Raw genomic sequence first — 27626 nt, 5'->3', positions numbered from 1 at the left:
TGTGCTCTTGTGTAGCAAAGGCCATTTCTGCACTGGTCCTCTCCATGATGCTGCCCAGTTTAATTGGGATCGCATGTGAGTTCATGAATATTGTGTCCGCCAGGATTTTATAAAAGAGCGGGGCAAGCTGTCACGTGTGTGTGTGTGTGTGTGTGTGTGGAGAGTAGGGGAGAACTGTTTGAAAATGTAAAAAGAAACATATGATTACTGGTAAACATATTTTTATCGCCTTAGCACAATGGTGCTCAATCTCTTTTGGGGCCTGCTGCTATTTTAATACAGTTAATAAATGATATTATTGTTATCATGGATTAAATCAAAGGTGAGTGGATGTTTTAAGGACAAGACAGCATGTAAAGGTAGAAAATTCAAGCACGATGGGGTTGTTACCACAGAGTTTGGAGGAAATTCTCTGCATGAGTGTTTTCCAAGTCCAGCTTGTCTTTAATCTTACTACCATGATGAGACCAGCCATATTCTTTCATCTTTGATAGCACCACTTAGAAGTTGGTAACGAATCTCTCCAAAACACCTCTATGAGGCAGTGTCTGATTTCTGGGTTAAGAATTATTGTTACTTCATACTTGCAAACTTAGTGAGTTCAGTAGCAACCTTTTCTTGTAAAGTTACAGGGAAGTAGAATTGTTAATGCTCTGACAGCAAATCTGTAGAGCTGGTCATGAATCAGCACTCAACATCTGTAAGTAGCAGTAATTGACATGAAGGTTTTAACTCAGAGAGAGCAATGCCACAGCACAGTGTGAGGGACTTTTTAATGCTGAGTCAGTGCATTAAATGACTGGCTAATGGTTTCCCTGCTGTGGAGGAAGGCTCACGAGTATACAGTGGCAGGAGAGAGAATGTTAGTGAGAGTTGGGAGGGGATGATCTTGACAACCAAATGGGTGGTAAATTCCAGGTCATCTCAATCATCCTTGCAGGAATTCCGTCAGAAATCTCTAGACTGGGAGAAGCAGCGGTTGCTTTACCAGCAACAGGTGGCGTCACTGGAGGCCCAGAGGAAGGCTTTGACAGAGCAATCTGAGCTCATTCAGGTACAATTAATGTGCGCTGAAAGTTGTTTGTTTGCAGTGACGAGCTAATGAAATCCCTCAAGTGTGAATCCACTTCAGATCGCAACTGAAATGACTTTATCGGTCCTAATGGAGTAAACTCATCTATACAGTACAAGCAGTGAAAGATCTGAAGTCTGTTAATGGAGGCTGGCTAAACCTTCCCCGTGGCTCCCGTACACTCAATCTCACTCATAAATACTAGGAGGGGGAAGATAGTAAGATGAGGGTTTCTGGGAGTGGGGGGGAGATTACAGGACATGACACTTTAAAATAACTTTTGTCACGTCCTGTTCAAAGCTATGTACCTGCCAATCCTCAGCTGTGTAGCTGCAGCTATACAGAAGTTGCTCTTTGAAAATAGTCTTGTCGTACAAAAGGCATTTGCCACATGGTAGCAAAGTAACAGCAGTTTCTAGCTCTGTTTTTGAGGCTCTTAAAACAGGAGCAGAATGGTGCTGTTGTTCCTGAAAAGTTAATCCATTCCCGAGCTAATGCTGCTGCAGCAGTCTGATGAGCTGACCGAGACCCCAGCTGTGAAGATGCTTACACTGACACAATTACAGCAAATGCTGATGATAAGCTCTTGTTGGGAGCTTTTCGCTTAATGGGCACCTGAATTGCTGCTGAGTGGAAGCTCTGGCAAGGAGGAGTTTTGCAGTTTGTGTTGACAGGATTGGAGTTGGCACTAATGGCGCTTTATGAGGGGCCAACACTAGCAGATCCACAAATGCCGAGTGGGCCTTTGAGCAGAAGGTCTCACCGCTGCTGTCTCTCTCCTTGCTATTTCAGTCTTCCAAGGAGAGACGTGTCCTTGGAGCACTGGCCAGTGTGTTAGATCACAGTGTAGCAGAAAAATGGGACATTTACGTTGCGATTTCCAAAGCAGTCTCGGGGACTTAAGCTCACCTTTATTGGCAAATGTGATGGAAGCCTAAATCCTCACGACTGTGTTGGAAATCTCAACCTAAAAAAATAAAACCTGTCACAAACACATCCTGACAGCATTTTCTGGTTTTGTTTTTTTCTGACAAAGGGTTGGATGAGATCTGCAGATCCCATGCACACTCTTGCCCCCACCCAACACATTAGTCAGGGGTGCCATTTTTCCAGCTAAGGATGACTGGATTCCCTTTTGTCACTGTAACTGTGCAGGTTACTCTGGAGTAGACCGTGGCTTTCTCTTGCCCAGTGAGGAGTGCCTTCCCTCCATCCCTGCCAGCCTAATAAACTAAAGGCTGGCAACCAAAACTGGGTCTCCTACATGGCACCATAGGAGATTATGGCTAGGCCTTTCCTTTGTGGGTCTTAACTTTTACTTTCAGGCTTTCCATTTATTGCAGAAACTGTCCATGAATTCAGCCAGTCTGGCATGTTGGTTTATTGGGCCATCTCGGGCAACCACATGCTTTTACTTTCATAGCCATTGCTCCTTGTGATCCAGGTTTGTGTATTGTTTGCAAGGGTAATGACAACACTGCGTATATTGGGCACTACATAAAAAAAGTGTTCAGAAAGTGAATGTTCTTAGAGGCATATGACATTACTCATTTGTTAAATTATGTCAGTCTGCAAATAATAATGTTTGTCAGTGATATGTTTAATGTAAGTATTCTATTCTATTCTATTTCTTTCTCTAATTTACATTTAAAACAATAAAACCTTCAAATCTCAAGAAAGTGAGTGTTCTAGCAAGCTTCTAGTACCGGAGATTCACTGCATGAAACAGAACATGACTGGCTGTTGCCGTCACTCCAGTTTCTAATTTCTATTTGATTCCTTTTCCGTCTGTCAGGAGTTGCTCCTTGTCTCCATGTGGGATTAACAGATTTGCCTGGCTTTGTAGTTCATATATGGTATTTCCAAATCTGCTTCCACTTTGTCCTCTGGCTAGATCTAACCCCTGGGTTGATGGACAGGGAACTTAGGCCGCTTTACTGTTTGTTCAATCTCTTGGGCAGTGTGGGTTGTCTGCTTCAGAGATTCTCTTTCTTTAGATGCCCTCAGAACCTCTTTTGGAATCATAAGGATGCCGTCAATTCCTTTCTTCTCCCCACCTCAAAGGCCTCACCTATGTACAATCCTGACGCAGCACCTCCTGTTGTTCCCTGAAGGGCAGCACTGCTTTCAGAGAAAATGGCATGTTGCATCGAGAAGTATCGGTGTGGAGCCTTCATGAAGCTTCGAATCTGTTTATTTCACCTCTCTTTATATGTAATTTAGCTATAACACAGCAACAACCTCTGTCAGCAGACTCAGCTCACCAATCGGAAGCAGATGCTGGAATCTGTGCAACTGGCCAGCCAATCGGAAATCCAGCATTTAACCAGCAAGCTGGAGCGAGCCAATGATACCATCTGTGCCAATGAGCTGGAGGTGGAGAGGCTTAACATGAGAGTGGATGACTTGACTGGAGCCAATCAGAAGATTCTGGAGGATCACCAAAGAGTCCAAGAGGAGCTGGGGCATTCTAAGAAAATGCTGGAGGTTTGTGAGAAGTAGCAGTGAGAGCTGTCCATGGAGGGTGCTGGGGGTAGTTCAGTGCATTCCCTTACCATCTCAAGATGCGATTATCACCTGGGAGGTACAGTCACCCTGGAGATCTCCCACCCTTCCATCAGTGCCTTTGTGTGAGGCTCCAAGCTGGCCGTGAGGCCAGCTTTGTACCCATGTGGCATTGTGAGCCCATTACCCTTCTAATGCTTCTTTTGGCATCTGAAAATACAATTCATTTCCAGCCCAACTATACTAAACTGATTCTGTCCAATCCTGCAACAGTAACTTCCATTTCCTCTCTTGTAGGTATTACAAGAGGAGAAGTTGGAGCTGAGAGTCACTCTGCAGTCCCAGGAGGATTTCATTAAGAGCTCAAAGATGCATCAGGAGCAGTTACATAAGGAGCTGGCCAGCGTAACTGAAACCCTGCACAGCAAGGAGCTCCTTACCAGGTCTGATCCTTGGCATCTAAATGTGGTTGGCCGTCACCCCACTCAATGTAGATCTGTGACCTTAAGTGACTCTCTGAGCCTGTGGAGCTCTTTCTCTATGCTTGGAGTGTGAGCTTATGGCTGTTAGTATGCTCTAGGGGGACACTGTAAGGTAAGGGTGCCCGTTCTTCATTTGCTTCAAAAGCAGTTGGCATCCAAACAGTGAAGAAGTATTGTAAATACAGAGGGGTTCAGCCTTGGCTCTCTGGTAGGTTTCCTGAGTCAGTGCATTGTGGTTTGATTCCCTTTTCGTGTATTTCAGGTGAGTAGTGGAGAGAGAAAACATCCTTTGGCCACTAAATGTGCTCATTGAAGTCAGTGCAAAGGTCCCATTAACTTTAAGGGCATAGGGTCAAGGCTTCAGCAAGGTTATAATGATTGTGGCAAAGGCATCAGCCGCTTTCTGCCTTGATACTGGTGGAGAGAGACACTGAAGTATACACAGGAGAACTAGCAGCTATGCCTTTCCCTGCAGCAGGGATTACTGAGCATCTGCCAGTGGGATTGAAATTGCCCAGTTGTGTTGGTTTTTTACTAATTTGGTGGCGGCCTGTCATAATCTGACTGAATTCAAACATGGGCCTGTCATCAGGATGAGATGCTTGGGGCATCCAGAATATTCACAGATGCCACATTATAACATTACATCTTGGTGGATTTTGTAGAGCTAGAGCAGAGACGAGATGGGTGAGGTAATGTCTTTTATTGGACTGCCTTGTGTTGTCAGAGAATAGAAAATATCACTGTTCTTATATCAATACACAGGGGGATGAGGTGTGTCAAGAGACTAAGGCCTTCTGGGATGGTCCTGTGTTTGTGCATAGGTCACTGGAAGAACACCTGCGTGAGAAATGGCTGTCACAGGAGTTCCCAGAGCTGGAGCACGTACTCCTGCAGTTGGATCTTGCACAGAAGAATGAAAAGAACCTACAGTCAGAGGTGGCTCGTCTTGAGGGCAGGTAGAGGACAACTTCAAAATTCAGTCACACACAGACAATATGGCATGTATAATGTCTTATTCACCAGCGCTGTTAACCACAGTAAAATCGTCCAAACCACTAGTATTTTAAGAGTCCATAGAAATCTGAGTCTAAAATCTTACCACAGTGGGATGTTAGGGTTTGTTTGTTTGTTTGTTAAATATACCTTTTTAGGTTTTAAAAAATATTTTCTTTAGTATGCTTAGACATGTCATTTTCCTTTGTAGTGGAGAGGGAAATCTTTGTTAAACTAAATAGCCAGTCAGCTGCTGAGAGCTACATCTCATCTTTCCTGTTCTGAGTAAAAACTGTGATGGAATTTCTCCACTGATGGATCTGTAGAGAAGATCCCCGGTTTACAAGGGAAGTTGGTAACTTTCCTTTGGTAAGGAAAAGAGAAATGGCTGTATCTAATCAGAAAAGGTTGCAGTAATGTTGGTCTGTCAAAATGACTTCGGTAGAGAGGATAGATGTGTGAATGCTGGTTTCCTGAGATAACCTGCATTGTGGCTCATGGGGGGTGTTTTTAAATTGTGATTTGTTTGTTTGTTTCTGCCCCCAGCCTGGGAGTCATAAATGCCAGGTGTATACAGCTGAGCAAGGAGCTGACAGAGAAGTGCAAAGAGCTGCAGGTGATGGAAGAACACCACTGCCTGGCCAAGGCTGAGATTAAAAAGGTAAGACCCCTGAGTCTTGGAGTGGGAGCGAGGTTTGAGGACTAGCTAACACAGTTGCCCACAACAACTCTGTGTGCTCTGTATTAGCAAAGCAAAGAAAGGGATGAAGGAACAGAGTATGTTGTGGGGGAAATGGTTGCTCAGAATGAAGGGGTGGGAGAGAACTGAGGATCCCACATGCAACTTTCCCTTATGTCTTTTTTTTTTTTTTTTTTTTTTTTTTTTTTACCTTGAGTGGAAGAGCGTAGTCTTGGTCTGTGCTTTTAAAAGTGGCAGTGGATGGCTGAAGGAAATAAGCAATGGAAGGGCCTCACTGACATAGCAGTTCTTCTTCGAGTGATTGATCATTGCATTCCAATAGGTGTGTGCACGCACTGTGTGCATGATCGTCAGAAGGGTTTTCCCCTAGCGGTACCTGTCAGGTCAGGTGTGGAGACCCCTGGAGTGGCGCCTTCATGGCGGTATATATAGGTCCCTGCCGACCCACTGCCTGCTCAGGTCGGTCTTACCGCCAGTGATGGTCGTTGTAGCAGCTCAGTCTCTTGCATTCGCAAATGGCTACCTAGTGGTTCCCTTTTCTTATTTGTAAATAGTTAATCAATAGTTGTATAGTAGTTAAGCTTATTTTGAGGGGCTCCCCCCCACCCTGGTTTTCCCCAGGCACCGGGGCATGCCTCAGTCACAGGAGTTTAAGGCATGCAAGAGGTGTACGAAACCTATGCCCAGAGGTGATCACACGCTGCTTGTCTTAAGTGCCTAGGAGAAGGTCATCAGACAGACAAGTGACCAATTTGCAGGAGCTTTAGACCCAGGACTAAGAGAGAGCAGGACTATCATTTAAAGCTCTTCCTGATGGAGTTGGCCCTCTGCCCTCAACCGGTACTGGAAATGGCACCGGCATCATCGGTGTGCAGCGCCCCAGCCTCAGTGCACCGTGGAAAGACCTCTTCACCACTTACAGTCCCCAGTGCCTCATAAGAAAAAGAAGGCGGACGGGGGTCATTCCCCCTAGTAAGAAGCCGCAAGGGGATTCCAGCGGGGTGCATCCTGTGGCAGGACACGGCTTGGCTCTCAAGACCTGGCACCATTAATTCTGGCCCCGATCAGAGGTCCGTCGAGTTCAGTGCTGGTGGATTCCTCCAAATCCTCCTGAAGAGCTCGACCTTCCCTCCACACTGGATGCCTACAAGGCAATGTGGGACCTTATTGCCATGACGGCGCAGTCCCAGCCCCGCAGATGTGAGCGACGGCACCGCTGCAGATGCTGGCTCAAGTTCAGGCACTGTCAGCGGCACTGACAACGGCACCGTCTGTGGCATCTATGATGGTGCCCCATGTGGCACCATCTCCGGCACGCTTCATGGCAGTGATGGTGGCACTGGCCCGTGTTCATCATCACAGCAAGCCCATGATGTTACAGCACCTCTACCCATTACCCCGGTACCGCTCCCTGGCACCATCAGGCTCTCTCTCCTTGTGGTCAGGCTCAGAGTACTCTTCCAAGTCGGAGGCTGAGTTTTCTGTCTCCTGATGCAGCCAGTACCACTCGTGGTCCTGGCACTGCAGAGTTGTGGACTTGTCGGCACCGGTGGTATCCTGGCCACCCCAGGCAGGGCCGAGTACAAAGGCCCAAGCAGTCCAAAAGGGCCAATCATCAGGCTCAGGGCTCCAGGGCTGCATTGATGACGTCTGCACCCTGTGCCCCATCCTCAGCAATGTCTGTGTCTCACCACACATCCAGGGCTCTGGAGGATCCTGCATGAGACAAGGACTCTGGGCTGTCACACTTAGGAACAGCACCCGAACCAGTACCACCAGTTGTACTGGAGCCACCTCCAGTCACGGGGGGACTGACACACCTGACCCAGCCTCCAGGGAGCCAGAAAGGCAGGAAGACCTGGTCCCACGGACCTCCTCCTCCTCCTCGCCAGACGAGGCGGTGGCAGGCAGCACCACCACCCTGCCAGCGATGGACACCAGGGGATACCAGGACCTTCTTAGGAGGGTGGCCCTAAACCTCCAGGCGGAGGAGGTCACAGGAGTCGGACCCGATGGTGGACATCCTTGCCCTGGAGGGTCCATCTAGGGTGGCTGTGTCCCTGATAAGAACTATCCAGAATGCTACTAGGGTGTTCTGGCAGAGTCTGGCCCCTATACCACCCACTGCTAAAGGGGTGGGGAGACGTTATTTTGTGCCGCAGAAAGGGTATGAACACCTTTTCACCCACCCACCAACCCAGGGACTCTAGTGGTCAAAGTGGCAAACCATAAGGAGCGATGGGGCAGCCAGGTGCCGGTCCAAAGTCATGGGATGCTAAGCAGCTGGACTTTTTCGGCTGAAAGGTCTACTTGACTGTGGGGCTCCAGCTTTGAGTGGTCAACCAGCAAGCGGTACTCAGCCACTATGCTTTCAATTCCTGGAGCACTTTAACAAAGTTTCAGGAGTTGCTCCCGGCTTTCTCGCACAAGGAATTTGATGTGCTTCTCGAAGAGGGCAGAGTGGTCCCAAGATCCTCCATCCAGGCTGCGTTAGACGTGGCAGACTTGGCGGCTCGGACTATGGCCTCCACCGTTACAATGAGACACAGCGCGTGGCAGCAGTTGTCCGGGATACCACCGGAGACCTGTCCTTTGACTGTGCAGGCTTGTTTGTCCAAAATACGGACTCTTGCTTGAACAGTCTTAAGGGCTCGTGGGCGACTCTAAAGTCTTTGGGAATCCAGACCCCTGCATCCCAAAGAAAGCCATTTAAGTCTCAGCCCCCATCCCGCTTCTATTCTGGGCCCCCGAGGCGAGACTCGTGCTGGAGACAGGGGCAGGAATCATAGGAGATGCCCGTCACAGTCCTCCTCAGGCCCAGGCCAGGGTTCTTCCAAACAGCCCCGCCCCCGGGCCCAAAGCCAAACTTTTGAAGATGCGCCCGAGGACGGAGCACCAGTACCGAGCTCGGATCCTTACCCCCTCTTCGTGAATTTACTGTCTCGCTTCTACTGTGCTTGGTCTCAGATCACATCAGATCACTGGATTCTAAGCACGGTGGACGTGGGATATTTTGTCCAATTCTATTCCCTCCTACCCCCCTTCCTTGTCCCTCTACAGGGACCCTTCTCACAAACTACTCCTACAAGAAGTGCAATCACCCCTCTCTCTTGGGCAATAGAGGAGGTCCCTCAGTAGTTTGGGACTACTCCCGCTATTTCTCCATCCCCAAGGCCAAGGGTGGGCTCTGGTCTATTTTGGTTCTGCGAGACCGTAACAAATTCATAAGGAAAGTAAAGTTTCGCATGGTCTCTCTGGCCTCCATCATTCCTTCCCTGGATCCGGGGGATTGGTATGCCACCCTTGACTTGAAAGATACGTACTTTCATATTTCCATTATTCCGGCCCACAGACGGTTTCTTTACTTTATGGTCAGTGGCCAGCACTACTAGTTCAGGGTGCTCCCATTTGGGCTTTCGGTGCCCCTCCCGGGTATCCATGAAGTGTGTGGCGGACGACTGGCTCATGAAGGCCAAGTTGCAAGCACAGGCTGTGAAGCATGTCTCTCTGTCTCGGGCCACCTTCCTCAGGCTGGGCCTCATATTGAATGTGCCCAAATCTACACTAGTCCTGATGCAGAAAATAGAATTCATAGGAGCTCTCTTGGACTCCATGCAGGCCAGGGCATTCCTGCCCGAGCTGCATTTTCAAGGACTCAGGGACATTATTGAAAACCTTCACCGATTTCCCCACAATGATGGCCAGAAATTGCATGAAACTGTTGGGGCATATGTCAGCCTGTACAAAATGAGCTGACCGATTGCCTCAGCCGGGCGTTTCACAATCACGAATGGTCCCTCAGGCTGGACATCGTGCATACGATTTTCCAAAGATGGGGCTTTCCCCACATAAACTGTTCATGATGCGGAGCAACAGGAAGTGCCAGCGGTTCTGCTAGATTCTGAACCACAGCCCAGGATCCATCACGGACGCCTTTCACCTTTCGTGGACGAGTCACCTGCTGTACACGTTCCCGCTCTTCCCTCTCATACACAAAGTCCTCCTCAAGACTCGCCAGGAAGGGGCTTCCTTGATCCTCATAGAGCCAGCGTGACCCCACCAGCACTGATTCACCATGCTGTTGAACCTCTCAGTGGACAGACGACAAGCCCTTCCCGTGCGCCCGACCCTCATTACACAGGACCATGGCCGCCTGCAACACTCGAACCTGGAGTCCCTCCACCACACTGTGTGGAAACTCCATGGTTGAATCTGCTTGAGCTTCAGTGTTCGGACCCAGTGAGGGAAGACCTGCTGGGAAGTAGGAAACCCTCCACGCATGCCACATATCTGGTCTCTGCAGAGGGGCAGTCCTCCACAGCAAGCGCCAATTCCCTTTGTTTTGGACTACCTACTATACCTCAAGCAGCAGGGGTTGGCAATATAATCTCTTAGGGTACACCTGGCTGCCATTTCTGCCTTCCACCTGGGAGCAGCAGGTAGGTCGGTCTTCAGCAATCCCATGGTGGGCCAGTTTCTCAAAGACTTGGACAGACTTTATCCCCAGGTGCAACGGCCCGTTCCCCAGTGGGACCTCAACCTGGTCCTGTCCGCACTCATGAGGCCCCCTTTCGAGCCCATGGTGACCTGCCCTATGTCCTACCTTTCCTGGAAGGTAGCCATAACCTTGGCTAGAAGGGTCTCTGAGCTCAGAGCGCTGACTTCCGAGCCTCCCTATACAGTCTTTTATAAAGACAAGATGCTGTTATGCCCTCACCCCATGTTTCTACCAAAGATAGTCTCCCAGTTTCATGTGAACCAGGACATTTTTACCTGTGTTCTTCCCTAAGCCCCATGCCAGTAACAGAGAGCAAATGCTCCATTCCCTGGATGTCAGTCGTGCCCTAGCATTCTACACTGAGGGCACAGAGGCATTTCATAAGTCACCACGGCTCTTTATTGCAATCACAGAGAATGAAGGGGCTTCCAATCTTGTCCCAGTGCATTTCATCGTGGATCACGTCCTGTATCAGGACGTGCTACGACCTGGCTAAGATTCCAGCCCCTTCGCTGACGGCGCACTCCACAAGAGCACAGGCTTCATCCGCAGCATTCCTGGAACAGGTCCCTATCCAGGATACATGCAAGACAGCAATACGGTCTTCCATCCACATCTTCACGTGGCATTACGCCATCACCTAACAGGCGAGGGACGATGCAGCCTTCAGCAGGGCAGTCCTGCATCCAGCAACCAAGCGAACTCAGGAAGAACTTCTCCTCCAGGAAAACTGCTTGGAGGTCGCCTATTGGAATGCACATGAGCAATCACTTGAAGAAGAAAAAATGGTTACCTACCTCTCGTAAGTGTTTGTTCTTTGAGATGTGTTGCTCATGTTCATTCCAAATCCCACATGCCTCCGCTCTGTCCGAGTATTCCAGCAAGAAGGAACTGAGAAGGTGGCGGGTTGGCAGGGAGCTATATACGCCGCCATGAAGGCGCCACTCCAGGGATATCCATAGCCGACCCGACGGGTACCGCTAGGGGAAAAACCTTCTGATGAGCGTGCACGTGGTGCGCGCACCTATTGGAAAAGACATGAGCAACACCAGTTACGAGAGGTAGGTAACCTTTTTTTCCATTTTACTGTAGGTAGGAAAATGTGGTATAGTTCTGTGCAGAAAGTAACACCCAGAGAACTGTGGCTGTTTTTTGACATTAGTGCGAGGCTAACTGTCGTATATCCTGTCCATATATGTGGGGCTGTAGATTCCTTCCTGAGAAGGGGTGTGTTTAGAGCGATTCTGACCCTGGTTATGACAGCAGATTCGCAAAAGTAGAAGGAATTGAGATGAGGAGGTGATATCTAGCAGGCCCAGTGGTATAATGTGCTTCCCATTTCACTTCTTGAGATCTGTATCTGAACATGTTTTAGGGTAGTAAGTGTAATGAGTGAGTTTGTATCCGTCTAGATATCTAGGTACACAGCCATATGCTAGCACAGAACACAGCAGCCGTCTGCAGTGAACACATCACCCTAGTGCTCTGCCCTTGGCACTGGCTCCCCATGGAATACACCACTCATATTTGGGTTATCCCTCATTGGGATTGGTCCTAGCAACCTGAGAGATCTCCCCCCCCACCCCCGCAACTATGACCTTAACAGCAACATCCTGCTGGGATGGTGAAACAGTATGCCACTGGGGTTAGGCTTGTCAGTGTGACAGACAGAACTTTCCCAGGAGCAGGAGCTAGCCTACAGACTTTGTTCCCACTAAGAAGTAAGGGATTGTCACCACACCCCTTTCAGACCGTACTGGAAATCTCATTTCTTCTATGTAGCTCTTCACATACACAGACACCTCATCTTAGACGTGCCTGTTTACTTACACACACAAACAGCTCCACAGGCTGGGGAAGAGGAAAGAGAAAGTGGTGGTCCTATTATTTCTATGTTTAAGTACTTGGGAGGCCGTGAGATACTACAGTGATGAGTGCTGTGTGGTATCTAGATAGACAGACTGTGGTGCTGTAGAAATAGGTCAGATTAGGGATGTAAAATACTGAACGGTTAGAAGCATTAGTCTTACCGGTTAACTGATCCTAACCATTAACCCCCAGCCCCGGGGCTGATTACATGACATAATTTTAATTGTTTAAATGGTTAACTTTTTAAACGGATATTTACATCTCTACTACAGATATGGCACTTTATAGATAGGTTGAGATCTGTGGGCTGATTTTCAGAAGGTTTAAGTGTTCACAGCTGCTATCAATGAGGGGTGTGGGTGTTCAGCCCTTTTGACGGGCTTAAGCTCTGCAGTGGGTACTTATTCACAACCCACTTCTTACCCCAACAGGTAACTGGGGAAGCAGAAGACCACCAAAGGGATGAGATAGTTAGTTTGTTATAAGTCAGGATTGAAGTATGTTAACAGAAGATTCCGAGGAAGCTTGCATAGAGCTCTGCACCAGCCAGTGCTAAAATTATACATAACTCATGTGTCAGCACATCTGCTTTCTCGCTGTTTGTCCTTTAAAAATCCATGGGTGGTTCATGCATATCTCTCTCCAGCTGAAGGAGCAGCTGTCTCAGGCTGAACAAACTCATAGCAGTGAGCTAGAAGGGATGAAAAAGGAGATCTCCCAGTTGACGCAGGTGCTGCACCAGCGTGACATTGCTATCGCCTCATCCAGCGGGTCCACTTCTGACATGGAGCAACGAATGAGAACGGAGATTGAAAGAGCAGAGAGGAAAGCTGTGGAGCACAGGGTAAAAATGACTGAAGGCTCTTCCTCTGTCTCCACGGCCCTTGGGGCCCTGAGGGTTGCAGCACAGAGTCCTGTATTTCAGCTAAGCTAATGCTTTCCTTCCCTCTTGTGTTTTTAGCTGTGGGATCCAGAGACTGGCATGATCAAAGCAAGGGACTGGAGAGCCTCCCAGGGAAGCTGTCTAACCTTGTTGTGTCCCCCACAGCCTCTTGCTTTCCTAACCAAACCTGTAGCCATTACTCGTCTTTCCTTCTAAAAGGGGTGTAGAAAATTTCTGAGTTTGATTTGGGTGAGGAGGATCCTATTGTAGCTGTCTATGGAGCTCTGGCATTATCCTAGGCTGTCAGCTGTGTGGAAGGAAAGGGGTAGAGAAGCTTTCCTTGAGCAAAGAGGAACTCTTGACAATCTCTACTTGATCAAGGTGAACCAACTCATTGTTCCATGTGGTACCAAAGTAGCAGCAGCTTTCAGCTCAATTTAGAGACTCTTAAACCAAGAGCAGAATGGTGCTGCTGTCTCTGGAAAGTCAGTCTGTTCATTGAGGTAGATCTGGAGATTATGAGCAAATGACGATTACCAGAGGAAGGCTTCATGATCCCATCCAAACTGGAGCCCCTCTTAGTAACCATCCATATTTTGATCTCCACGCAAATTATCTTAGTGCGAAGGAAAGATAGGAAGAATATTAAGAGGCCAATATGGCTCCATAAGGAGCTCTGTAATGACCTGAAAATCAACAAAGAATCCCACAAAAAGTAGAAACATGGATGAATTGCTTAGGAGAAGTACAAAAGAAAATCACAAGCAAGGAGAGACAAAATCAGAAAGGCTAAAGCACAGAATGAGTTACACCTTGCAAAGGACATAATAGGCAATAAGAAGAGGCTCTATAAGTACATGAGGAGCAAGATAAAGATGAAGGAAACTAGGTCCTTTACTTAGAGGGGAAGGAGAGCTAAGAAGCAACATCAAGAAAGTTGAGGTGTTTAATGACTATTTTGCTTCAGATATTCAGCACAATTAATGTTAACAAGGGGGAAGGAACACAAGCCAAAATAGGGAGAGAACAGGTTAAAGAATATTTAGATGTATTCAAGTTGGCAGGGCCTGATTAAATTCATTGTAGGGTACTTAGGGAGCTAGCTGAAGCAATCTCAGAACAGTTAGAAATTCCCTTTTGATAACTCCTGAAGGACCCGTGAGATCCCGGAGGGCTGGAGAAGGGCAAACATAGTACCTATCTTTAAAAGGGGGAACAAAGAGGACCCAGTGAACTTTGATACCTTGCAAGATACTGGAACAAATAATTAAACAATCAGTTTGCAAGCACCTGGAGGATAACAGGGTTATAAGGAATAGTCAGCATGGATTTATCAAGAACAAATCATGCCAAACCAACCTAATTTCCTTCTTTGACTGGGTTATTAGCCTGACGGATAGAGAGGAAGCAGTAGAAGTGATACCTCTTGATTTTCGTAAGGCTTTTGACACAGTTCCATGTGATATTTTCATAAACAAACCAGGGAATTGTGGTCCAGATGATATCACTATAAAGTGGAATAACTGACTAGGTGGTAATACTGCTGAAAAGGATCAGGGAATTATAGGGGATCACAAACTGAATGAGTCAATAGTGTGATGCAGTTGCAAAAGAGACTAATGTCATTCTGGGGTGTATTAACAGGAGTGTCATATGTAAGACATGGCAGGTAATTGTCCTGCTCTGCTTGTATTGGTGAAGCCTCAACTAGAGTAACTGTGTCCAGTTCAGGGCACCAAACTTTAGGAAACATGTGGACAAATTGGAGAGAGTCCAGAGGAGAGCAACAAATGTGATAAAAGGTTTAGAAAATCTGGACTATCGAGGAAAAGTCAACAAAACTGGACCTGATTAACAGCCTTAATACGTTAAGGGCTTTTATAAAGAGAATGTGATTGATTGTTCTCCATATCCTCTGAAGGTAGGATGAGAAGTAATAGGCTTAATCTGCAGCAAGGGAGATTTAGGTTAGATATTATGAATAACTTTCTAACTATTAGGGTAATTAAGCTCTGGAATAGGCTTTCAAGGGAAGTTATAACATCCTCATTATTGGAGATTTTTAAGAACAGGCTGGACAAACTCCTGGTCAAGATTTACTTGGTCCTGCCTCAGTGCAGGTGGCTCGACTTGATGACTTTTCAAGGTCCCTTCCAGTCCTTCATTTCTATGATTCTGTGAATTCAATTTGAGATCTCTTACATTAATTAGACTCGGGCAATAAAATCCTACAAACCAATGTGAAAATAGGATGGCTTGAACTGTGTATACTAAATAAGTTGTACAGGTGCCATTGCAAACTTAGTGGGGACTACAACTCAGAACTTTCTTCCTAAGCTACATTAGCATTTGAGCTAAAAGTGGGAAAAGATAGCATGTAGGTCTTTGATTAGTTATTTGTGTTCATCCTGTCTTCTCAGGTGATTCTGGTTCATTTGGAAACCCTGAGGCTGGAGAACCGTCACCTCTCTGAGATGTTGCAGAAGGTGGAGTCTAGTGTGTTGGGGGTATGGAATGTGGAATAGCAATTCAGATGACCTAGTGTCCTGGTGGTGGGCTGTGTGGTAGCAATAGTAGTAGTGCTTATATCGCCTTCCACACCTAGGCTGCCAAGTGCTTGATAAAACTGGGTAAGCATCATTCCCTTCCATTGTACAGTTGAGGAAAGTGAGACCCAGAGATTATGATGATAGCTTGCTCTTATACAGCACTTTTCATCAGTAGATTTCAAAGGGCTTGAGAAAGGAGGTTGATTTCATTATCCCTGTTACATTATCCACAGGTGGAGAAACTGAGGCACAGAAAGGGGAGGTGACTTGCTCAAGGTCACCCATCAGACCAGTGGCAGAGCTGGGGATAGAACCCAGGACTCCCAATCCCTGGTTCAGTGCCCTAGCCACTGGCTCCTGCTGGCTCCTGTCATCACATTGTAGTACATGCCATGTTTTTATCAGCTTGCCTTCAAGCTCTGAGCAGATTCAAGAGTCTAACTATAAATCCCTGATGCCTCCTCCACAAGTTTGAGAGCTATAAGTACTCTGGCTCTTGCAGCTACTGCACTGAAAATACATTTTACTTCCTGGTGAGAGGGAATTTGGTAGACTTTCCCCCCTCTCTTTAGTCAGTAGGCACTGGTGGAATGTGGCATTGAAAAACATGTAAATTTACAGAAAATCTATTTGACTTGCTGCTACCACTAGATGTCGCTGTGGGTGGCAGTTCTGAATAATAGGGAGGGAGAGAAAGATGGGGCTTAGCATAAAGGGTGGAATATACTGGTGACTAATGCAGAGACTTCTCAGAGCAAAACATCCTTTCAGCCTGGGTTACTCCCCACCTGTGCAATGCACAGGAAAGTAAAATCAGTGACACTAAAATGAAGTAGCAGAAACATTCTGAGGGAAGATATTTCTGGGGCATTTTATTTATTTATGGAGAATACAAATGTTTGTTTTTCAACCAGCTCTAAAACGTACTAAGTTGTCGGAAGTCTGCAGTTTGTGCAAGAGAAACAGTTTTCTCCGGGGCCAGTCTGAGACTCCCAGGAACTAAAGACCATCCCAAACCTCACCATTTCCCATTGAAGTGCTAGGCACACATGTCCAACCTGCTTTCTTTAATATAAACCCAGAGTCGCACAGATCTCTTCAAAAAAAAACAAAAACAAAAACAACAAACAACCCTGACAACCCCACCAACACACAATTGTATGCTGCATACACAATTCTCCTACCTGGGTAGAGGATGAGAAAGAGAACAAATCACATGTGACAGATGTTAGTCTTATTGATTAATGCACAACTAGATAGTGCTGAGATACTGTAGACATAAGGGCATCGTAAGAACCCAAATAGAATGGAATAGATGGTGATAGCAGCCAGTTTGAATTACCAAGCCTATCAGCAAGTTGAAGACTTAACTGGTGGTCTCTGAACTTTTTCCAAGGTACAGCTTTGGGGTTGTCTGTGAATGGACAAAAAGAAAGAAGGGGAAAGTCTATAGAGGAAAAACAGTTGGGAAATAGAAATTTCCTTTCCCCAGTTAGAAAAGGGGGCAGGGAGAGAACTGGATGTCAAAAACTGAATCACTATAGTTGTGTACAAACAACCCATTCCTGCTTTTGAATGGCTTAACAACGTAAGTAATTAATGTGTGAAACTCAGAGAAAAGATTGGAAGTCGTATTTCAGAACTATATACATTTCTGCTCATGCCCACAGACCTGGCGTTGGCTATGTTACGTGTGTGTGTGGAGGGGAGGGGTTGCACAGAGGGAGTTTCTTTTGTCTATAATATGTTCTTGGAGGCAGAATTCTAGGTTTGTCAGTCCCAAGTCATTACTTTACCACTTTGCTGCAGCAGGAAAGAAGTCATTCCCTATGTAAAGCCCATTCAAATAAATGGAAGGTGCCTAGTACATCTAGCCGCACCAGTGCGCAAACACTTGTTTGGGTGTGCCTGAGGAGTCATTTAGCAGTTAAGTGACTCCCAAATTTGGCTTGTAAGTTCACTCTCAGCGAGATGAATGAAGGAAATTCACATCTCTGCTTGTTTAGCTCATTCTGTCTGGTTGCAGACTCAATAAGAGAGCAGCAGTTGATTTACCCTCTGGAGGTGGTATTGCTAGTAAAAAGCCTGGAAATTTCACTCCTTAAAATGGGACTCCTAGAATACGTTCTAGGAAGAACGTGGTTTATCTGTGCTCTGGATCTAGATTATCTCTGTAAAAATCCTGAAAAATACAAGTTTGGATTGACTTCAACATCTCTCCCTTTGTTAGGCAAAAGATGTCCATGTAACAGACATTCAAGAAAGCTACACCACAGCACTAAATAAATTAGAGTCTGAGAACCAGCAACTGCAGAAGAACTTGGCAGAGACTAGAGCTAAGTTAGAGCTCTCCACTCAGGTCTGCCGGGACAAGTATGAGAGCATCGTGCAGCAAATGCAAAGCAAAGTGACTGAGATCAAGGATACAGAATGCAGGTGAGAGCATGGCATGGGGACAGTTTTTTGTTCTATTACAAAGGAAAGTCGAAGGCACACGAATAGATTTCTGATGCCACATTTGTACAGAATATCTACCCCAAAACTCTGACACAAGACCATTCTGGAATTTGCTGTTGTGCTTTAAATGGAGCAATAGCTTTTAGTCCCTGTTATCTTTGTTCTGCAGTGCTAGCTGGCCTCTTAGGCTATGTCTCCACAGCATTTTGGATTTGACAGTGGGGCTCCCAGCCTGGGTTGACAGAGTTGGATTAGTGGGGCTTGCACTAGCAGTCTAAAAGTAACTTTTTAGACTGCGCTTTGACTGTGCAACCTCGGGCTCTGAAGTCTAGGGAATGGGGCTGGACTTCAGAGCCCAAGCTGCACCTTCATAAGAATGGCCATACTGGGTCAGACCAAAGGTCCATCCAGCCCAGGCAAGGCGGATTAGTTTATCTTTTTGTTTTATGTGAATTTTTCCTGTGTTAAGAGGGAGGTTTATTCCTGTTTTCTGTAACTTTAAGGTTTTGCCCAAAGGGGGATCCTCTGTGTTTTGAATCTGAATACCCTGTAAAGTGTCACTTAGTTTTGTGAGATCTATTTGAAGTCCTTCACAGTCTGCTTTGGTCTTAACTATCTTGAGCAGGTTAGTATCATCTGCAGACTTTGCCACCTCACTGTTTACCCCTTTCTCCAGATAAGTTGAATAGGATTGGTCCTAGGACTGACCCTTGGGGAACCCCACTAGTTACCCCTCTCCAGTCTGAAAATTTACCATTTATTCCTACCCTTTGTTCCCTGTCTTTCAACCAGTTCTCAATCTATGGAAAGGATCTTCCCTCTTATCCCATGACAACTTAATTTACATAAGAGCCTTTGGTGAGGGACCTTGTCAAAGGCTTTCTGGAAATCTAAGTACACTATGTCCACTGGATCCCCCTTGTCCACATGTTTGTAGACCCCTTCAAAGAACTCTAATAGATTAGTAAGACATGATTTCCCTTTACTGCTAACTCACCGTTGAAGGCTGTGTAGACATGCCCTTACTGGTGCTCTTTATTGCTGCTATGCTTAGCTGCTTTTGTGTAGCAAAATTAGCACATATTCGAAGCATGCATGCATTCTCCTCAGTTAACTTGTACTGGTTTTTGTGGAGGAATTAGCTGTGGTACAGGAAGCTGTGGTCATAATAGGATGTGCCACAGACTGTAATACTTCAAATGACTAGAACAATAGAATAAGTGGTGTTGTGAATTCCCTGGAGACTGGATGTACTTCTGGGGCCTTGTGAAAACAAGTGATAGCAGCCAGTTTGAATTGCCAAGCCTATTAAGAAAGTGAGGACTAACCTCTCTGAACTTTTCCAAGAAAAAGCCCTTGCATAAGATCCGTAAAACAGAGCCAAACTATCCTGATTTTAGATTTATGCTTTCTGTCCTGCTCTCCAGAAGAACCCAGGAGCTGCAGCACAAACATGAGGAAGAAAAAAGGAAACTGCAGGCCAGGCTTGAAAAGACCATTCAGCACTACAAAGGGGAGATCCAGAATCTGAAAGCCCACCATGTGTTGCCTGGGATGGGCGCTGTGTCAGATGCATCAGGCGGATCGAACCCCCATGTCAGTAGGAGCAGCTCTAAGGAATCCCTGTCCTCTGACTCGCTGCTAGGAACAGACCCTTTGTCCCCTGTGCTGGATGGAAAACAAGATTTCACTGACGATACATCCAGGAAGTCAGTCTCCAGTCAACGGAGAGAACTTGTGCCCTTGGTAAGTAGTAATATAGGAGCTGTTGGTCACTGTTCAGAGAGAAGGGATATAGTCAGGATTCTCTATTCTCTTATATGACAAATATAAGCAGGTTTCAGAGACCACCTTTTAAACACCACTATATTGTGTGTGCACGTAGAGGTACATTGTAACACAAAGCCAGGAAAACAAATAGTACAGGGATGATGAATACTCTAATAACTAGAATGACGGTTTGGAATAAGATTATTTCCCAGAACACTTTGGGGCAAGACTTTCTGCTGAAATACGAATTCTAAACTCCGAGTTGGTTCAGCCTGTAGTGAACTTCTCCCTCGATACTGGAGTTGTGTACCAACTGACGGAAGCAACCTGCTTCAGTTATTAAATATTCTGTATCAGTATCTGTTTGGTGAAACTTGGCTCAGACATTTAATATTTTGTAGGAGAGGAAAAACTGCTATGCTGAAAATATAGAGGATGGGGGGGATGAAATCAAGTTTCTGAGGTAGGCAATTAGTTCACATATTTTTCCTAGTACTGATTGGAGGGCACATGGGGTTTTTTGGTTCTCTGCAACCCACACACTGTAATTTGTCACCATTTTATGGCTCTTAAAGGGATGCCCCTGGTAGATCACTCCCCTACAGCATTAGTAGAGAAAGGGAGGTTGCCAGCAGGCAGCATTTGTCACCAAAAAAAAAAACCAAAAAAACGGTGATTGGAGAAGTGGCAGTAAACTGGATGAGACTAGCCCCTGCATATCTGTGAAAGGCCAGGATTTTCTGTCTTGGTGATTTCCACATACAGAGAAAGCCTCTTGGATTTCACCCAGTTGTCTTCTCTTACCAAGAAATTGAAGGCAGGCTTTCCCTGATGGACAACAGCTCCTTCCTGATCTCATATTTTACCTCCCCTTCCCTTCCCCCAACATTCCCTTCTCTGAAAGTCTCCCCTCATTTTTAATGTAGTTTAAAACTTAGCTTCGAAATGTCCCCCTTTCAGGGGGTGAGCTGTCTGGGGGAGGCAAGTGAGTGGCAGAACCAGCTTCTCTTTTTATTTGAAAGAACACATGGCAATTTATCAACAAGGGCTGGCTGAATAGGAGTGTGATGGGAGCTCAGCACATTCCTCCCAGCTACATGGGAACTGTGCATCACAAATCCGTACTGCCTCCTTGAACATTACATAACAGAAAGCAGGGACTTCATAGTCTGCTCAGAAACTCATTCCCGCAGTAGCAAGAGACAGGCAGCGGCGGGTGGGTGAGTAATATGGACGGGAAAAGGTGGCTAAACTCACGTAATAAAACCATTGTAATGATTCAGACTTGCATTAGACAGTGGTTTTATATAACCTCTTTCATAGTCTTGAGTTACCCTAAAGCTGTGTAGAAAGTTCAGCACTGAGTATGAAATCCTTGCTCCATTGAAGTCAACAGGAATTTTACCACTGACTTCCCAGGGACCAGGATTCCCCCTAGAAGTGCAGTGGTCGGGTAGGTAACTGTGGAAGTCATTTTCCATGCAATAGTAGCTCCCACCCAGCCCTGGATATGCGAATTCCTTGTTATGAAGAGCAGATACATGCGCCAAGATAGTGTTATGGGATTTTTCACTGCTGTTGGAGCCTGGCTAAAGCTACCTGGAGAGTCAGTATCTCTCCCTGTGTGCCCCACAACTAGCAAAATAGGACTGTATTGTTGTATCAGTGACTTGTCTAAGCATGAGACCCCGGTGCCTGACTTGGCCCAGCTCATGTAGTGCTGTACCTTTTGAAAGTATGGCTGGAATCCTGTTTTTGCTGACCTTCAGGCTGGCACTCTTTTACCGTGACAGACGGGCTGGAAGCACACCCAATCTCTGCATTATTGATTTCCTATTACTTCTGGCTTTTTGCGGCGTCCTGAGGGCCTTGTCCCTTTCTGATTCAGAATCTAGCCCCTTGCTGTGTGGCAAGGGACTTAAGAGCAGACATCCCAGCTATAGGTCTTCCAATGGGGCTTCTGCTTCTAAGTCATTTGTTAACTTAGCCGCCCGGGGCCTTACTTTTAGAACGTCGCTGTTTCCAGCTGACCTTTTAAGATTCTTAATCTGCTACCTCAATAAAGGTCAATAATGACATAACTTAGATTCTAGGTTCCCTCAACATGTAGAAACTGCTTGTGGTTCAGTACAGTTTCACTTGAATTAAATGCACTGTTTTTCCCCTCAGAGTCAAATGCCAGAATATTGCATGTGTTGAAGCCTCCGGCTGCAGTTTATTTCTGTGCCCATGAGCCCTGTTAACATCTCTGTTTTCCTTTAGTGCCCCCTGCCTACAGCTCCGATTGGCTCAATAGCAGCAAGGTTTTTGGAGGAGGAAGAAGTGAGATCTCAGCGCATCCTGGAACGCTTAGATGCTCACATTGAGGAACTGAAAAGGGAGAGCGAAAGGACAGTGAAACAGTTCACACACCAGAAGTAACAGTTCTTCAAGGTCTGTGGATTTGAAGACTGGTTTAATTAAACCACATCAAACTGAGGGGGAGGTACCCATGAACCTAATATAACTCAGAGCTTGCAGGAAAGAAGTCTCCTCATTCCCCAAGCTGAATTAGCAGTGTGGAAACCAAGGAAATTGTGCTTGTCTCTGGAGCAAAACACTTTGCCTGGCAGGAGTGATTGTGCTGGTGAAAGTACATCTCCATCTGAAACACTGGCTCAGGAGGCTAGAGGTCTCTGTTCCAGGAGAGACTGTGTGCGTGTGTGTGTTCACTGTCATGGAGATTGTGATGTCTTCCCGGAGCAAATTCCAGTGTAAACTATTTATTTAAAACTATTTTTATATCTATAAAAAAGATAAATAAAAGCAAAACAGGAAAAATCCCTTTTCCCATTCTCATTCCCCCCACTCCCAAAAAAAGAAAAGGCACAAAGTAAATCTTTCAGCCAGTGAGTTTTCAATTGTATACCATCTCCAGGGAATTAATCTGACCATCTGCTTCCAAGAGGTTGTTATGCTCTTTTCAAAAAACAAGGTACACAGCAGGCCTAAGTGGGGGAGAAAACACTTTCCAAATGAGGCTCTCGTCTCCTAGTGTACTGTTGGTAAATATTTCCTGGAGCTTCATGCAACTCCTACACCTGGCTGCTTGCGTGCTGTGCTGTTCATTTCCATACGATTCCATCTTGCTCTTATATTGCTTCCACAGATACTGAAGCAGCAAAATACACAAGCAGAAAACAAAGAAAGGAAAGGTGGCAGAATTCTCACTATGGTGATGGATATAAAAAAGGAGCAGTGGGAACAGAAGGTGAAGTAGAGTGTAAGGGATAAACACACATGAATGAGAGCCACTATATTTGTACAACAGCTGTTTTACAGAGCACTGAGCAGCTGGTGGGAATTGTAAGAGTGGTTTTAGGAGTCAGGTCAGTGTGCCAGATAGCTTCTCAGAAGTCGTTTCATTCTGACAGGAGGAGTACATTTTAAGGCACTTGCCCTTGACTGTTTTCAGTGTGTGTTCTGTCACATCTAAGGGAACAGATTGGAGACCAAGCTTGATGCTTTTGTTGTTGATAAAGAATGAATTCCTAATCTATCCTCACCAGCTCCTTTGTTTTATGTACTAGCCTCATTTATAAAGTGGACCGGATTGGCTAACCCAGTCACGTGACAAGGTGGTGAGCTAATGCTGCCACATGGCTCCAGTAAGAGTCCTCACAATGAATAGGCCACTGAGTCAAAGTTATTGTAATAAATTGTCAGCTGACCAATCAGAAAGGATTTTATATATTAGGTGAGAGATTCAAAGATCCCTAGGGGAGTTAGGTTCCCAGTTGCCATTGAAAGTCAATGTGAGTTGCACACCTAACTCCCTAGATCCTGGCCATTGTCTTTCCTCCTGCTCCTTTGTTGTGCTTCCTTTTCCTGCTGCTCAGACTCCATCCCCCTCATGTTCATCCTGTCCCTCCTTGGCAAGGCTGTGGGTTCCCTGAGCATGGTCCAGGTGGGCATTGATTCACACTACTCCGCACCCTGCTGCATAGCTTGACTGATAAATGCAGTCTGATTTAAAATGTACACTGTGCTGTATTAGCATCTCCATCCCCACATTTGCCACTCCCTGTTTCTCTCTGTCCTTATTAGTTTTTCACAACTGTTCATCAGTTTTACACACTGACAAGACCTGAAATCACAGACCCCATGAAGACTTGCCGTAAGTGATAATCAGCTCCATTGATCCAGACCATCCAGTGAAGGTGGTAAGTAATGCCTGTCGAAACAAAGGCGATTATATTCTGTTGTTGGAAGCTTTTGCCTCACCCACTCTCCTCCCCTCCCGTCAACTATAAGTCAGTGCATCTTTGAGAGCTCTCCTCATGTGCCTGGGGAATTTCAAAATGTGGAGGATTTGCGGGTCCCACCAGCTGTCCTTGATAAATGTGAATGATGGTTCTAGAGCCATTCCAGAGTCTGTTCTGTCACACAATGGGACCTAGTGCCCTTTTTTTCAATGTGATATTTATTATGGACACTCCCTTTCCCATATAACATATCGGGCCTGAAGTCACACTGTGGTGGCAGGATTTTCCAGCATGCATAGTGATGGTCTGACTCTCCTCTGGTTCTGACTTCAATTGGAGCAGAGGTAGGTCAATGAAAACAATTCAACAAGGCCCTATATATCGGCTAACCACTCAGGCCAAAGGGGCAACAATAGCAAAGGATCTCAAGGCTTCCATGAGCTGGAGTATATAAACATTAGGGTGATGGAATCCTGGCCATTATCTAGTCAGTGGCAAAACTCCCATTGACTCCAACAGGTGCCAGGAGTTTGCCCTATGATTAGCAAAACTTGGTAAATCCTGAAGTAGATGATGGTTGCAGATGAGCAACACCAAACATGCCCAATTATGGAGGCTGTGGGTGGTAACTAGAGAGGAAAGAAACTTAACAGACAGACTGTGCCATGAAAGGAGCAATCACCCCAGTTGCATCAGGTCAGGTTATACAGCCACATTCTGAGATATGAAGCCAATATACTGCTCAAAACAAAGCAAGATGACAGCTATCCCTATTCATTTGGGGATATCAAAGGCAATATGCCATTTGCTTGCACTGTAATAAAAGGCATGAAAATACTATTCCATCAACATCCCATGCACCTAAATACAAGCTGGATAAAAATCAATGATTTTTTAAAATAAAATCTGATTTTTTTTTAATTTAAATCAGATTTTTTTGATAATTTTTTCCTCAAAAAGCAATCTAAAGATATCTTTGAGCTATAATGTATCTTAATTAAAACTATCTCACCATGGAATAGGGATTATAAATTCTAATTCTTATTATATATATTATATGTATATAAAATATGTTTGCTGTTGAAGAAAAAAATCCAGAATACTTAACCTTGTTGTTTTAGTTAAATAAAGCCATTTACATGTCTGTCTGGTGGTGCTCCCCTCCTAATACAGCATGGCAAGAAAATCCTCCGAATATTAATGATTAACCTGTTGAATTGGAGATAGTTCACCTCCCAATGACTTCATAAATATCTGCTTCAATTACCATTGGTAAATGAATAACCAAACAATCATTCATTTTCTGATACAGTTGTAAAACTAATCTGAAAAGTTTTCAAAATAAATCGCTGTTTAAAAATGTATAGTGTGTACCTTCTAAAAATGAAACCTACATCAATCTCTGAGTTGTGAAGAGTATATATTAAGGTTATAACAACCAACAACAATGCACTTTTATGTAGAAATCCATGATTAAATCGAGTCTTCCTGACTAGTGATTTAAATCAATTTGATTTAAATCAAATCCACTCTGCCTAAATACGCTATTACATTTGGGCCATTATTGAAGCAATTAGCTATAATAATTGATAAATGGAGGAGCTGAGAGGCAGTTATCAAAGTTCTTCACTTGTATGTGTGTAGAATAATTTACCAATATCAAAAAGGATGAGACCTCTGACATTAGCAAATAACAGCTGGCAATGTGAATTCTTAGCTCAGAGTAATTACTCCTCTGCATGGCACAGGGTTACAGAAACTCTCCCAGTCCCCTTTCAGACTGAAGGATAATAGTCCATTTGAATTGGTGGGAAGAGTTGACGTATCAATAATGTGCGCTATAAAACTGTAAAGTGTACCTGTCGTTTTGTGAGGAGGAGGAATAGGATTGTTTATCCTGGAGGGAGATGGCACAGCGAGTCCAGGCTTTCTGGCACTTCTATCTGGAGCTGCAGGGTTTCCGTGCATTCATTTATGCCTTCTGAATGTTGAACATCCCCTCGGAATAATTACTTGGTCTTAGCAGTTTTATAATTAATGAAGCTGGAGGGGTTTTTTTGTCTTTGAACTCATCCTTTTTAATAACACCAAAGAATTTCTTACACAGTTGCAAGGCTGAGCCAGACGTTTGCCTTCTGTTTAATTAAAAACAATACTGTATGTGGAACCCAATTCGTAGTGAGTCGTGCCTTGATTTCTAGTCTGCACCATGTGAAAGGGAAAGGTTGCCATCTTGGCAAGACTTTTAATGGTGGTCTTACCAGATATGTGAGAGAGTATCAGATGTACAGTAGATTGTTCGTTATCCATGTGTGATATTGCATCTAGGTCATGTGTCTACTTACTCCAAGGAGTGGGGGTGTACACAGAGAGAGAGAGAGAGAGAGAGAGAGACTAAAACAAATTGACTGGTTGTATTGAGGGTAATAACAGTATCCTGTAGCCTAGGGGACAAAATGAGTCCTGGAGACTGTTATCGTGATAGGTGATGGGGAATGTGTACAAAGAAACTACTTTTACTTTAGGGCAATTTCTTCTTACTGCTATTGCTCTCTGAGCATCTGTTATATGAATAATTCAGGCTTCTCCTGCCCCAGTTCCAACTCTCTTCCCCCTGCCACCTTATCTGTTGGGTGAAGGTCAAGGGACTTTCTTGTGACAAGCAGATTTTAGGGAAGAGGAGCCAGAGCCTTGTCTCCCTCTAGGCATTTGCAGGGGCTTTTCTAAGGTCAGACCTTGGGGGCAAGCATAGGCTTCTGGGAGCAGTCTGTAGCTATGTGTTGGCCTGGTCTGTAGAGGCATGGAGCTGGCTGCTGGACCCTGAGCAGGAGTACTTGCTGGGAATGACAGCAGGCTGCAGGACTGACCCTTGGAATTACACTCGAGAGGCTACTGTGCTCCTATCTCCCACTGGCAGTCCCAACTCTGGCCATATTGGATTCTGATGCCACTGTTATTGGATGGAACATGTGTAAGGGAACATGCCAAACTAGTCATTTCAGATGTTGAAATTCCCCACGGCTGAAGGCCAGCTGGAGAGGTAACAGTTCACTCACTGGGGTGAAGCTGAAACACTGCAAGGATCCACTTCTATGAAATCAAGAGGGCTCTGTCAAACCTTGTGACCTTCTCCAGCTGAAAGCTGTGGTCCAAGGGAAAAGGCATTCCTCGGCCCACACTGATGGTGTCATAGGAGTCTTGGCTCAGCCTTCACAGAGCTCGTCAGAGCAAACAGAATACCCCTGGGTTTCCCTTTCTTCTGTCTGCATCCCTGCTGTGTTATGTACTCTGCGCTCCAGGGAATCTGCTCCCTGCTGGCTAGGATTAGCACCAGTAGCATTTCTATGGGGAGCAGCTGGCAGTCCACCCGGACCTGCCATAGGCCAGGGACAGTAGACTGTTTGAGGGCGGCTTTACTTTGCTCCTGGATGCTGCACGGAGTCCCTTCACCACAGCACAGTGCACGCAGTCCCCCCAAGCACTGCTTTCACTGGCATTCTGGAAAAGGAATTGCCCAACAATATTTTTGCCAACAGAAGGAGCTCAGATTGTTCCATGAGTGCAAGAAATAGAATAAGAAATTATAACTTTGTTGTTTTGG

The 27626-nt window shown here is 45.6% G+C and overlaps 1 protein-coding gene across 15 annotated transcripts in view; it reads left to right on the top strand.

The window, feature by feature from the left end:
- CEP63 (centrosomal protein 63) overlaps positions 1-26142 on the top strand; it is a 49127-nt gene extending 22985 nt beyond the window's left edge. For 6 of the 15 annotated variants that reach the window (XM_077825518.1, XM_077825514.1, XM_077825520.1 and 3 more), the window contains exons 6-15: positions 941-1054; positions 3323-3559; positions 3875-4020; positions 4884-5018; positions 5602-5716; positions 12769-12966; positions 15426-15512; positions 17785-17990; positions 19439-19757; positions 22044-26142. In XM_077825518.1, the coding sequence (XP_077681644.1) occupies positions 941-1054; positions 3323-3559; positions 3875-4020; positions 4884-5018; positions 5602-5716; positions 12769-12966; positions 15426-15512; positions 17785-17990; positions 19439-19757; positions 22044-22202 (1716 nt within the window). In that variant the 3' untranslated portion in view covers positions 22203-26142. The remainder of the gene's footprint in view (positions 1-940; positions 1055-3322; positions 3560-3874; positions 4021-4883; positions 5019-5601; positions 5717-12768; positions 12967-15425; positions 15513-17784; positions 17991-19438; positions 19758-22043) is intronic. The other 9 variants (XM_077825516.1, XM_077825521.1, XR_013347029.1 and 6 more) reach the window with 8 other exon arrangements.
- Positions 26143-27626: the final 1484 nt, after the last annotated feature.

Source organism: Eretmochelys imbricata, chromosome 9 (assembly GCF_965152235.1).
Source record: "Eretmochelys imbricata isolate rEreImb1 chromosome 9, rEreImb1.hap1, whole genome shotgun sequence".
NCBI classification, from domain to species: Eukaryota; Metazoa; Chordata; order Testudines; family Cheloniidae; genus Eretmochelys; species Eretmochelys imbricata.
Note: the sequence above shows the minus strand (reverse complement) of the source record. Positions and strands in the feature narration are given on the sequence as shown.